The 14744-nt window shown below is 35.9% G+C and overlaps 1 protein-coding gene across 5 annotated transcripts in view; it reads left to right on the plus strand.

Annotated features, from left to right (window-relative positions):
• Foxj3 (forkhead box J3) overlaps positions 1-14744 on the plus strand; it is a 100508-nt gene that overhangs the window by 49330 nt on the left and 36434 nt on the right. For all 5 annotated transcript variants that reach the window (XM_070017182.1, XM_070017180.1, XM_070017184.1 and 2 more), the window contains exon 5: positions 11665-11748. In XM_070017182.1, the coding sequence (XP_069873283.1) occupies positions 11665-11748 (84 nt within the window). The remainder of the gene's footprint in view (positions 1-11664; positions 11749-14744) is intronic.

Raw genomic sequence — 14744 nt, forward strand, 5'->3', positions numbered from 1 at the left:
CACTATATTGATAGTTTATGGAGCTCCAGCTCTTTTTTTCAGTGCTTCCTGCACACAGGCTAGCTTCTCATTTTCTTTGCCCCGTTGGTCCTTTAGGTCTGTCTATTCCTGCTTCAGTTGTTCTGTCTCATTGCAGAGCAGGTTTCATATTCTGCTGGAGTCTAGGGCAAGCACCAGGTGTTAGTAGGACCTTTCCAGATCTTCAGTGTTACTGGGACATGCGCCACTCTTGACCTTGGCAGCTCTGACTGAGGCCAAAGATGGGAGAGGCTGAGGGTCAGTGTGATCTTTGGCTACACCCTCAATTGAATTATAGTCCTTAGTAGTATTTGTCTTAGGGTTACCTCCCTTTTTAGTTTTCTTCTTTTTCTTGGATTCTGCAGGTCTATTAGGACAATTTCTCTGCTGATATTCTTGTAGTAGTTCTTTCCTGAAGCTAATTTTTTTTTCATCGTGTTTGCTCAGACATCTCAGCACTGGGACAGGTAAAGTAGGCTGCCGGGGGTTGCACATTCCCAGCTTCTCTGAATCTCACAATCACCCCAACTGTATCTACTTTCTGCTGTATCTACAAAATCACCTCGATTCTTTCACTCACCATTTAGTACCTATACCTCCCTCAACTGCTGGTAGTGAAGTAAGCCAACAGAGGGAATACAACAAGTGCTACTTGGCATAGAATGTGGGCATGGCCTCAATTCTTATATCCCATTGGTCAGGGAAACATGAAAAATAGGGGCCAGATCTTGTGATTGAGGTAGAATGCAGGAGAGCTACTCCTGCAGCCCCAGCCTTGTATAACCCTGTCTAGTTTGGTTGGGGGAAGGGTGAGATCTCCTCTTGCTGGATGGATTCAGTTTTACAGGTCACTTTCCATCACACAACTGAGGTTACCAGAGTTTCCACTAGGCTTCAACTGCACCTTCAGGAGTGGCACCAAGAAACCATAGCTATCTGCCCATATCCAGTGTCTTTAGATCTTCACTCCATGCAGAAATGTAGCTCTTTTGTTCTGACCATATTCGCTGACATTTGTATTGTGATTAGGGATCCATTGAGGTTCATAATGGCCTTGAGATACATATATCCTTATCTTCCAGTTGCTCTGGGACTGGAGGATTCAGGAACATTATAGGTCCAGGGCTCCTCTCTATGAGTATTGGCCAAGTTGCACACTTAGACCATGCATAGCGCAGCACATGTTCCACACATTTTGGCTAGTAATCTCAGAAGGTTCAGAAACACAATCATGAAAAGAATGGAAATACCAGAGAAACCTATGTTGCTGCTGTCCAGGAGTATATGGAATCTACACCGGCATAAAAAGAATGGTAACTGGCAGAAGGCTAAAAACAAATCTGTTAGGGGAGCAGTCAACTAATCAGCCACATCCAAATGATGTTTAATGTGTCCAGAATCCAGGTTCAGGGGCAACCCTCTACCACTCCAGAGCCTTTGAACATGTATTTTAGTACTGAGGTGATTGGCTGAAGTGATTGATGAGTTCATTTTATGTGGCTAGCTTTTCCTTCCAATGAAAAATTTCTGGTTGTAGTGGTACACATCTGCAATCCTCTCTGCTCAAGTCACTTCTTTGTATTAAGGTGTTCTCTCACTGTGTTCACTCACTGTGAAATGCATGGCTTCCCAGACTCTGGGTGGTGGTGACTTTTCAGTCCCTCAACTAAGATAGTAGCTGTCCTGAGCCTAGATCACAGCAGATGATGTTATTCTTAAGTATTGTTGGACAATAAGTATAATCCAAACTGAAAAGTATTGTTAGTTTACATATGATGCATTCACATAGCAATAGCATTATACAGTATTGGGAAAGAAAGCAAGGCAAAATTGTTGAAAATGGATTGCCAAATATAAACTGGTAGAGAAAAGATTTAAGACATGGATTAAAGGCATGAAAATTAAGGAAACTTTTGAGATAGGTGTGCATTGAGATCTAAAGAAAAGCAATTAGCATATAATTGGCAGTGGGGTTAGTTAAAACATAAAATTCATAGATTTAGCCATTTAGAATGGCTAGCCATTTATGGTAGGAGCTTCTCTCCCTCAGGAGTATGAAATTAATATTAGCCTCTTAAGTTTAATTATACTTAATCATATCATAATATTTTTCAACATTGCTATTTTCAGCATCATTCTAAAAGATAGCAAGAATACTTTGTGTTTTCTTGAACAGTGAATAGAATTACCGGGTCAGAGGGTAAAAGACTGTAAGAGACTGCATTCTTTTTTCCAAAGTACTTGCTATTTTGCATTCTCAAGAGAAACGCATGAGAGTTCCAGTTGTTCAACATCCTGGCCAGCAGTGTGGAATTATCTATCCTTTAACTTTAGCTGGCTGTAAAGTAATATCTCCTCATAGTTTTAACTTAAATCTTCTTTGAGCATCTTTTTCTGTGATTAGTAGCCATTTGTATTTCATCTTTTTTAAAGTTTAAGTTTTTCATTAAAAAATGATATTAGGGGCTGGGAAGGTGGCTCAGTGGTAGAGTGCTTGCCTTGCATGCATAAGGCCCTGGGTTCGATTCCTCAGTACCACATAAGCAGAAAAAGCTGGAAGTGGCACGCTGGCTCAAATGGTAGAGTGCTAGTCTTGAGTTGAAGAGCTGAGGTGCAGTGCCCAGGCCCCATAACTGACCAAAAAAAACCCAAAAATGATATTTTAAAATGGTATTTTTCTTAGATTTGTGCTGTGAAAAATATTTTGTCGTGCTGAGTCAGCCTTTTTGTGTTTTCATAGAAATTTAAAGAGTAAAAATTGTAAATTTTAATAAAATATAATTTGCCCATTTAATTTACCACTTAGTACCTTTTGTCAGTGTCTAGAACATCAGTTAGTGCCATAAAGATTTCTCCTGTTTTCTTCTGTATGTTTTGTGTTTTACATTTAGGCCATGGTTCATTTCACATTAATATTTATGTACATTCGTCCTGTTGAATATCTTAATCCATATGAAATGTCCCCCTACCTTTGTAGTGCTATTTGATCAAATACAAGGTCTGAGAAAGCTAGACACTGTTACTAAACTATACCCATGATTCAGCTCTTTGATTTCTTAAAATGTTCTGACTTGGAGCCTATTTTGATAATCATTTTTCACCCCAACTTTATGCTACTCTGTATCTTTTTCTTGTATTTTGCTTTGCTTTTGGTATATTAAAGCCCTTGTATTTTGTAAAGAGTAAGTAGCAATTGGTTCTTCCTTTTTTGTTGTTGGTGGTGGTTGTAGGGTTTGAACTACAGGCCTGGGTGCTATCCCTGAGCTTTTGTGCTCAAGGCAAGTACTCTCTTACTTTGAGCTACCGTGCCAGTTCTGGTTTTCTGGTGGTTAATTGGAGATAAGAGTCTTAGGCACTTTCCTGCCTGGGCTGGCTTTGAACTGGGCTGGCTTTGAACTGGGTTGGCTTTGAACTGCGCTCTTCAGATTTCAGCCTCCTGAGTAGCTTGGGTATAGGCATGAGCCATCAGTGCCCAGGTGGCTCATGCTTTTTAAATTACTTATGAATCTGCTTTATAATTAGAGTGCTTAGATTTTATATTTAATATTTTGGTATCATTACTTCCTTTTGTTTTTATGTTTCTTTATTTTTGCAACCTTTTGGGTTAATCAAATAGTTTATATTGCTCTATTTTATTTCCACTAGTAACTTTTTATTTTTTATTTTTAAAGGAGTTATTCTAGAACATAACAAAATATATTATTAACTGATTATAGATTACTTGGAGGAAACATGCTCTCTTCCACTTTATACCATGACCATCTACTACCATCTGCTTCCTTAAAAAAATTTTTTTTGTGTGTGTGTGTTTTGTTTTGTTTTGTTTTGCTGATACTGGGGCTAGGACTCAGGGCTTAGGTACTGTCTCTGAGCTTCTTTTGCTCAAGGCTAGCATTCTACTAAACTACAGCTCTACTTTTGACTTTTTTGGTGATTTACTGGAGAGGTCTCTTGGAGTTTCTTGCCATAGCTGGCTTTGAACCATAATCCTCAGATCCCAAGTTCTCTGAATAGTTAGGATATAGGTATGAGCCACCATTGCCTGGCCGTTATCTACTTCTTGCCATCTGTTACAATGACATAATTTTATGTTTTCACTACTTTTCTTTTTTGCTGTTGTCATATCTTGTGCTTCTACTTAGGTCATAATTCCTACCTTAGAATTTTTGTTTAAAGCGTTATTTTTTTTCTTGTGTCCGTCGAGGGGCTTAACTCAGGACCTTTATGCTGTCCTTGGGGTTCTTTTGCTCAAGGCTAGTGTTCTACCACTTTGAGACACAGCTCCACTCTTTTTTTTTTTTCCTGAGTATTGAAGTCTTACAGCCTTTCCTGCCCTGGCTGGCTTTGAATTGCAATCCTCAGACCTCAGCCTCTTGAGTAGCTAGGATTACAGGTTTGAGCCACCAGTGCCTAGCCTTTAAAAAGTTATCTTTTAAGGAAGTTATTTGAATGAAAGTTTTTTTTTATCTTTTCTGGTGTGTGTGTGTATATATATATATATATATATATATATATATATATATATATATATATAATTATTTTTATTTATTTGGTCAGGTATAGGGCTTGAACCTCTGGGCTTGGGTGCTGTCCCTGCGTTCTTCAGCTTAAGGCGAGTGCTCTACCACTTGAGCCACAGGCTGCTTCCTGGTATATTTTTCTTGTCAAAGTTTTCATCTGGTATCTTTTCCCTTCTCCCTAACAATTCGTGGGCTTTTGACATTTATTCTTTTAGTGCATGTCTGCAGGAATCAGATTTTTGCTTGTTTATCTGCAAAGGCCCTTATTGTACTCTCATAGTTGTTTTTTTTTTTTTGTTTTTTTTTTGTATATTGAATCCTGGATTTGTAGGATGTTTCTACTTCTGAGAACATTGAAGGTGTTTTGTTTTCCTTGGGCTTATAAAAATTCTGCTGCCCTTTATATTTTTCTCCTGTATGTAATATGCTTGCTCTATTGTCCTTTTAAATGCCTTGGGATTTATTTTCTGTATCTTTGGATCTAAGCAGTTGAACTGTGATGTATTTCAGTGTACTTCATATTTATTCTACTTCTGTTTTTATTAATCTTCTAGAATCAGAAGTTCTTAATCCAAATGTATGTTTTTAGTTATTCATTCTTTTTTTTTTTTTTTGTCGGTCGTGGGGCTTGAACTCTGGGCTTGGGCTCTATCCCTCAGCTCTAGTTATTATTTCTTTAAAAAATTGACTCCATTTCTTCCTTTCCAAAAGTATCCAGTATATAAACTGTTTGACACTGTTTTACAAGTCCCTTAAATTTTATTCATTTTTTTTCTTTTTATTTCTCAGATCGGCTCATTTTTTACCTATGTGACTCTGACTCCATCCAGTTGTTACGTAAATTTAGTGAACTTTTATTTCAGTCATTAGTTACTTTAATTTTAGAAATTCTATTTGGTTCTGGTTATTTTTGTATGTGTTCATAGATGTTGATGAGATGGAATCAACCAGCTACTGTACTGTAGCATTAAAGTTTAGTGCTTGGTGTTTGTGTTGTACTATACAATGTAGACATGAGACATTCTCAGAAGAAGCCTGGTCCCTGTGAGTTTTTATTGTAAGAAGATATTAGTACTATCATGATCTATATAGGACCTTTGTAGTGTTTAGTACCTTCATGAACCTAATTCAGTCTTTTGTCTGATTCCTTATATTATTACTGCTCTTTCTGAGATCCTGGATATTTTAAAAAATTTTATTGTTAAGTAGTTTACAATTCCATAAGTCAGGCTATGAGTATAATACATCTTGATCAATGTTACTCTTTCTATCATTTTCTTCCATTTCTCTACCTCCCATCCCTATCCTCAAGTTATATAGCTTAATTTTTATATAATATGCATTGAATATAATGATTATATTTGCTTACTTTCCAAAGTTCCTAGATTTTTAAATGAGGAAAAAAGTAATTACAAGCAAGAAAATTTTGAAAATAAAATCATTTTAATGGTGAGTAATTTGGATTATGATATCATTTCCAACTAATCTCCAGAAGAGGAGTTAATGGGAGATAAGCATTTCACAGACTTTGGTTTCCAAATAGGATCCTCAGATCTCAGCCTCCTAAGAACCTAGGATTACAGGCGTGAGCCACTGGTTCCTGGCTCATTTACTCAGAATTTGGGAGAATTTTTGAAGTTCTTATTGTTTAGGGAATTATTTGACTTTGTGTGATATTAAAATGCTATTTTAGACCTGTTACCAAAAACTGACATTGTCTAAAGGAAGAAATCAACTAGAAATCAGGAAGTTTGAATTTGTTTGGGCAATACTACTGACTTTGCTTTGTGACAGGTAACTTTGTGACAGGTAGCTGAGTTGTATAACTAACATGTATTTGATTAAGGGTCCTTGATTTCATTTTTAAGATTATATATTTTATTTAGATATATTATATTTAGATTTAACTTCATTTAGAAACCCATCTCAATAAAATTTAGTTTTATTAAAAATATGATTCAGTAGTTTAGTATATAATTTATGAAGTTGCATAACCATTGGCGCTATCTAATTCTGGGACATTTTCATTTCATTACCCAAGAAAGAAAGGCATATCCATTTACAGTTACTCATTTTCTCCCTTACCTCAAGCTGCTGGCAACTGTTAATTTATTTTTTGTCTTTATGTATTTGCCTTTTCTGATATTTCATACAAAATAATAGAGTATATGGTCTTTTGTGTTGGGCTGTCATTTAGCATAGGCTTTCAAGGCCATACATATTATAGCATATAATGATATTTCATTCTTTTTTAATGACTAAATGATATTCCATTGTATCAGACATAATATTCTATTGTATTAGACATATTATAATTATTTATCTGTTCATTCCGTTGATAAACATTTAGATTATTTCTACTTTGGGCCATCATTTAAGAAGCTGCTGTGATCAATTGTTTTAGTTACTATTGTGGAAAAGTTTTTTGTTTTCAATTTTATTTTATTGTAAAGATGCTGTACAGAGGGATTGCAGTTACATGAGTAAGGTAATAAGTACATTTCTTGTCAAGCATTGTTACTATTACTTTAGAAAAGTTTTTTTTGTCAGTCGTGGGGCTTGACCTCTGGGCCTAGGCACTGTCCTTGAGCTCTTCAGCTCAAGGCTAGCACTCTACTAGTTGAGCCACAGATCTACTTCTGACTTTTTGGTGGTTAATTGGAGATAAGAATGTCTCGGGGACTTTCCTGTTGGGACTGGCTTTAAACTGTGATCCTTAGATTTCAGCTTCCTGAGTAGCTAGGCATAAGCCACGAATGCCTGGCTGTTATATACTTTTCACTTAAATAATTTGTAAATATTTACTTTCATTCTGTGGATTAACTTTGTTTTCACTTTCATGGTAGTGTTTAACAAAAGAAAACTCTAAAATCTGGTATTTTCAGTTTTCTTTTGACTACTTGTCATTCAAGAGTATTTCCTAATCCAAGGTTCACAAAGATACACATTGCTCTTTTCTAAGAGTTTGACAGCTTAGCTCTTAGGTCTTTGATCCATTTTAAATCAACTGTTTTATAAGTTATGTTAATTTGTGGGGGTTCTAATTTCATTTTTTTTTTTGCATGTGGTTGTTTCCAACATTCTTGTTGGAAAAGTCTGTTCTTTCCCTCTTTGAATTATCTTAGTAGTCTGTGGGAAAACAGCTGGCCATAAAATATGGATTTTTTTTCTAAATTCTGAGGTCAGTTCCACTAATCTAGTCACCTGTCTCAGTGTTGGTATCACATTATCTTGATTACTGCAAGTATATAATGAGTTTTGAAATTGAGAGGTGTGGTTCCTTCAACTTTGTTTCTTTCAAGATGTTGTGGGTCCCTTGCTGCTATGTATATATTTTAAGCTCACCTTGTCAATTGTTGGAAAAAATGATACTAGGTATTTGATAGGAATTAAATTCTATAGACAAATTGAAGTCTATAGATAAATTTGGGAAGCTTCTAGGCTTACATAAACACAGGATAGGACTTTCCATTCTTTATTCATTCTACTTCAGAACACTGGTGATAGCTCTTATCTATCCAGATGTTTATATAATTATAGCTATATAGCAAAATAAGTTTGCAATAGCTATAAGCTTACTTTTTTGCAATTTTTTATTGTGATTAAATGATTACATAAATTTCACAAATGTCACAGTATTGTGGGATAGTGATACTTAATTGAAGTCACAAACACATTCTAACCTTCATGGGTATAAACTTACTTATATATCTCAGAATGCTCTGAATATTTTAATGTGTTTTAAAGATGTTCATTGAAGTTAGGAGTTTTTATTTACTTATTTTTGCCAGTCATGGGGCTTGAACTCAGGGCTTAGTCACTGACCCTGAGCTTATTTTGCTCAAGGCTAACACTCTATCACTTGAGCCACAGTGCCACTTCTGGCTTTTTCTGTGTACATGGTACTGAGAAATCAAACCCAGGGCTTCAGACATGGTAGGCAAGCACTCTACCACTGAGCCACATTCCCAGCCCCAAGGAGTTTTTAATACATCTTTAAGATACTTATTAGAATTAGATTTAGCAAACATTGATTGAGTTACAGCTTTGTAAGTACAAAGCTTAGCTCTGGAGACAAGGATGATTGAAACATCACTACCATCAACATCAGGTCTAGTAAAGAAATCAGATTTACAAACATAAGTTGTCAATTCAGTATGTTAAGATCTATACAAGACACTATAAAGTCAAATACTCAAAAGGATATATATTCTTTTAGTGTTATTGCAAAGGTGATGAACAGAGGGGTTACGTTTTCAGAAGTCAGGTAATGAGTGCATTTCTTTTTGGACAATGCCATTCCTTCCTTTGCTTTCTCCCAATTTTTCTTTTCCATTCCTACACCCAAGTTATTTAGTTCAGTTTCAACATGGAATATATATTTCTTAATCCTCAGTGTACTATGAGGGTCCATTGGACCCAATTTAGTTTTTCTAAAAAAAATGATTATTATCTACTTTTTGGTACCAGGGTGTTGAACTCAGGGACTAGTACTTGCGAGGCAAGTACTCTACCACTAGTGCCATAACTCTAGCTCTTTTTGCTTTAGATCATCTTTCAGATTGGGGCTCACATTTTTTCCTGGGTCAGGCCTCAAATTGCTATCCTTCTGACCTCCACTTCTTGAGTGGCTAAAAATACAGGTATCACCCAATCATGATTTTTAAATCTTTATTTTGAGCAGTTCTGACTACTTGTGAAAATTAATATTTCATAATTATTTATCTTCCAAAAGCAAATAATTTTACATATTAAAAATAATGGTATGAAAGTGAGTTGATGAAATCAGTGGTAAGCTGAGTCACCTACATAGACCCCATACACTAACATTACTAGCACAGTTTGTTGAATGCTGTATTCCTTCCCATTTCAGCATGTTTATTAAGTATTTACTTGATTTGCATCTTCACATTATACCTGATACTGTGGATAGAGAAATAGGTAATGGTAGTTCTACCCTTAAAGAACTCATAGCCTAGAAAGGGATGCAGATTCATAAACAGAACAGTACTAAGTGTATAAAAAGGGTCTAAATTTATAAAAAGATAGCAGTGTTGCAGGGGAATGTGGAAGCATGATAAATTCTTCAGTATGACAATAAAATCAGAGGATTCCTCAAATAATATCTGAAGTAAAATTTGAAGATAGAGGGGCTGGGAAGGTGGCTCAGTGGTAGAGCGCTTGCCTTGCATGCATGAGGCCCTGAGTTCGATTCCTCAGCACCACATAAGCAAAAAGAAAAAAGCTGGAAGTGGTGCTATGGCTCAAGTGGTAGGGAGCTAGCCTTGAGCTGAAGAGCGGAGGGACAGTGCTCAGGCCCAGAGTTCAGGCCCCATGACCGGACCCTCCCCCCTCCAAAAAATTGAAGATAGAATACTGGTTTGTTAGTGGTCCAGTGAATAGGGCATACAATATGATCAGCTTCTAGGGCTGATATAGATGCATGAATCACACTAGCTAGGTTCAAGAAAGGATAAACTGACAATTCACATTAGGCCTAAGTATGGAAGATTGATAGATGGAGCTGTATTTCTGTTCATTGTCAAGTGTTGCATGAAAAAGTAGCCTAGGAAGATTAATGAAATAGTGGAAAGAAAAACAAAATTTGAATATTATAAATGCAATTAATTATAAATCTAGGATTGTAACTTATATTCCTATTTTTTTGGAATCTCTCTCTTCCCTCTTTCCCTTTCTTACTCTCTCCTTGGTTTTCCTTCTTCTCCCAGTATGTCTGTGTATATGTGGAGAGGGAGAAAGCTAAGAATTACGACTAGGTTTCTGGTCTGGCTATTCATCTTTCTGAGTGTTGTGTCCTCACCTGTATAAGGTGTGTGTGCTATGTGATCTGGTCTTTTCAAAATGTTTTTGGAGTCATGATTTCTTAGAGGCTGGAACATGGTTAGGTGCTCAATATATACTATTTAATGAATAATGTGAAAACTTACACCAAAAAGAGAATAAAGAGTAGAGCTAGGAAGATGGCTCAGTGGTAGAGTGCTTGCCTTGCATGCATGAGGTCCTGGGTTCAATTCCTCAGAACCACATAAAAATAAAAAGCTGGAAGTGGCACTGTGGCTCAACTGGTAGAGTGCTAGCCTTGAGCTGAAGAGCTGAGGGACAGTGCCCAGGCCAAGAGTTCAAGTCCCACGACTGACAAAAAAATTTTTTAAAGAGAGAATAAATAATAAAAATAAACTGTGAAAATATAAGCATAAGAGAATAGTGAAAATAAATTGTGACAATCTAAGCAGACTATTTCATTGCTCCTCAAGATGCCCTTATATAAAATGTGTTCAAGCAGTTTATCTTAATAAATTGTTTCATTTACTGTTTAGATTTGAAGTCCCAAGTTATTAAACTATATAATCTTTTTAAATTATTTATTTATTTATTTATTTTTGTTGGTTGTGGGGACTGAATTCTGGACCTGGACACTGCCTCTCAGCTCTTCAGCTCAAGACTAGCACTCTACCACTAGGGGTACAGCAGTACTTCCGTCTTTTTCTGAGCCACTGAGCCACCTTCCCAGCCCAAACTATATCATCTTTATACATAAAATTTGAATGTCATCTAATAAAGTTAGCATGTGTATTCAATTAAGAGTTAGTATATATTTAAATTGATCGTTTCCACTTTTAATTTGCCCATAGAAGAAGTCCGTGAATTCAAGTACCACTTGAACTTACTTAGGAGTTTTTTTGGTTTAATAATTTAGTTATAAATGGATTGTTTCTCATATAAACTTATTTTTTTTCAATCAACAGTAATGTTTCACTAAATGCAGTTGTACATATCTCTAATCCAGGCTACTTGGGTGTTTGAGACAGGATGATCACAAGTTTGGGGCTAGCTTAAGAAATTTAGCCTCAGAATAAAATTTTTATAAAGGCGTTGGGGAGCATAACTCACAGGTAGAGCCTAGCAAGTATGAGGCCCTGGGTTCAGCCCCACAAAAAGAAAAAACATAACCCACAAATTTATAAATTACTGTTCCTTTTCATGCTATTTTTCTATTGTACTTGTTTAAAAGTTTGCTTTTGGAGCAGAGGATTATAAAAATCGCATTAATGCTAGTAGGATTATTGTAATATAGTGTTAATATAATTTATATCTTTACTTTTAGGGGTCCTATTGGGCAATAGACACCAATCCGAAGGAAGATGCGCTGCCTACTCGGCCAAAGAAGAGGGCACGATCTGTAGAACGGGTAAAAGCTCTTTATCATAAGTTTAGTATAGGAGATTGAATATGTCAGACATGTCAGTTTTAAAGTTCAGTTCTAAATAGCAGATGTAAACAAAATAAAGGTAATATGTTATTTATATAGTATTTAATATTTTTTAAAGCACTTTCAGGCCTATTATTTCATTATTCTTACTCTTGTAGGAGTTAAGTAAATGGTCTTGTCATAAGTAGAACACAGCTATTGTCTGAGATTTGCATCCATGTCTAGGTCTCTGGAGTTTCTATTTTATACTCTTTTCTCTTCACCTGGCACTAGTTTTATGTAACAATCATTACCTTCCATAGCAGATGACTTTTAGATTATACTGAATTTTCTTCATTTTTGTCCTCAAAATATTCTTTCCTACTAACATCCAAGTAATAGTCACTCTGTGTACAAAATCAAAGAGAGAGAGGTTATTCTTGCTCTTAGGATTAAGTCTTTGTAAATCCTTGGTTAAAATTAACTTGCAAAGATAAAAGAAAGAAGCACTGTGATGGATACTTTCAGTTATATATGTAGCCTACTTTTAGTTAGCACTTCAGGTACTGTCAAAAAAACTTTTCAGGGCTGGGAAGGTGGCTCAGTGGTAGAGCGCTTGCCTTGCATGCTCAAGGCCCTGGGTTTGATTCCTCAGCACCACATAAGCAAAAAAAAAAAAAAAAAAAAAAAAAGGTGGAAGTGGCACTGTGGCTCAAGTGGTAGAGCACTAGCCTTGAGCTGAAGAGCTGAGGGACAGCGCCCAGGCCCAGAGTTCAGGCCCCACGACCGGACCCAAAAAAAAAAAAACTTTTCAGTTTTTTCATTCTTTTTACAATTCCAGTATTGGAGTACAACTATCCTATGTACTGTTATTCTTTTTTTTTTTTTTCTAAATTGTTATTGTAAAGGTGATATACAGAGTGGCTGTAGTTATATGTCAGATAATAAGAATATTCCTTTCTCTCAGTTTTTCCCTCTATATACTGTTTTTAAAGACCCATTTTGAGTGTTTAACATTTTGTGAAACCTTTTCTTTCCTTTTCCATTTGTGCTCATAGAATTTTTGTTATTTTATAAAGTTTCTCACATTTTATAGAAATTTTTTGTTTTTATATTTGTCTCCTTCATTGCATTAATCTCCACTTCAAGGCGTAGGAAGAAATATTTTCATCTACAGCATTAATGTTTTTCATAGATTAGTGTTTATAATAGATAACAGAATAAATCTAGGCAGAAAGAATAGAATTAAATGAAGGAAACTGAGTACATATTTTTCCAAATAAATTTGATCTATGCCTATTCCTGGTAAAAGTATAAAATTTCCTGTCTTTAAAGACAAAGATCCTGAACAGGGTTGTGATTACATGAACATATGAGGTTATAAGAGCAAAATGAGGTATACGAGCAATATGACTTAGGCAGCTTTATTAAAACTTGCAGAGGGAATTGAATGTATGTAGAATTTAAAAGTCAGATCAATTTTTGGCATTACACAAACAAAAGTTTGTGATAATTGATATAGGCAATGTGATATGCTCAGTATGTAATAGTTTAAGAAAACAAATCTCAGTTCTTATCCTACTGACACTGCTTCTTAAAACATTTAGCACCTGGACTTTGTGTGGATAAGTGAGGTACACAACATTTAGCATCTACAGCTGAATAAAAGAGAAGTAAAATGTTTAATACGAACATAAGTAATCAAGTCACATAATTGTGATTTTAAATGACATAGGAAGTATTAAGTAATTAATATGTTAGACCAAGCAGTGATAATAAGTGATTTAGAAGTGATAATCCTGCCTAGGATGGCTTCTGCAAATTATGAATTACGATATAAAAGTAACTTTTACCAAGTACTGATGGCTCATGCCTATAATCCCAGCTACTCAAGAGGCTGAGATCTGAGGATCGCTGTTTGAAGCCAGCTCAGGCAGGAAAGGCCATGAGACTCTTACCCCCAATAAACTACTCAGAAAAGGCTGGAAGTGGCGCTGTGGCTTAAGTGGTAGAGAGCTAGTGTTGAGCCAAAGAAGCTCATGAACTGTGCCAGGTTCAAGCTCCCAAGTCCAGAACAACAACAACAAAAATAGTGTAACTTTTTTCATAGAAAGTGATAAAGGATATTCAACTGAGAGAAACAGAAGTGTGATTGACTTACAAGTAAAAAGTAGGGTAGATAATAATAGTTGAGATTTCTTTTTAACTGGAATGAAGAATTTAGGGTCTGAATATTTTAGAATAGAAGTAAGATTTAGGTAGAAAGCTTGAAGAAACAAAATCAAGGACATTGTTTTGATTCCTCACTTCACTCAATACTGGGGATTGAACTCAGGGCCTTGTGCTTGAATGGAAATACTCTTCTGCTTGAGCCATGCTCTCTGCCTCTCTTTCCCTAACCCTTGTATTTTTGCCTGAGACTGGCCTTAAACTGTATCCTTTGCCTGTTGCCTCCCAAATGTAGCTAGAATTACAGTGATATATCACCATACCATACCACCACCACACCTTATTTGTTGAAATAAGTCTCACAATCTCATGGTCTGTGGGATTACAAGCATGTTTTACCATACTTACCCTCATTAGCTGAATTTGACACTTTTGAGTGTTGACAAACAAAATGGCCAAAAAAAAAAGGTACTTAGTTTTCATAAAATACTCATTGGTAAAGTACTGGGTTAGGGGTATATGCTACAGGAACAAAAGTGTTATCTATCTAGAAAGCCAACATGACATCAAGTCAGTGTATCTCCATAATTATATGTAATGTTTTATCAGTTCGATAGCTCTTTGTGCTGTGGATCTTGGACATTTTTGAGCTGCTATAGCTTGGTACAAAGTCCCACATGGGTACTGAGTTTCTGGGATGCCACAATTCTTGGGTGGTATCTGTCTTGGTGGGAACTCCCAGTCCTGTCTTCCAGTACTGCTACTGGGCTTCTCCAGCCTCTGCCTTCTAAGCTGCAGTGTAGCCTCTTGCAGCTTAAACTTTTCTT

This window comes from Dipodomys merriami, unplaced genomic scaffold, assembly GCF_024711535.1.
Source record: "Dipodomys merriami isolate MVZ:Mamm:240054 unplaced genomic scaffold, mDipMer1.0.p SCAF_121, whole genome shotgun sequence".
NCBI lineage: Eukaryota > Metazoa > Chordata > Mammalia > Rodentia > Heteromyidae > Dipodomys > Dipodomys merriami.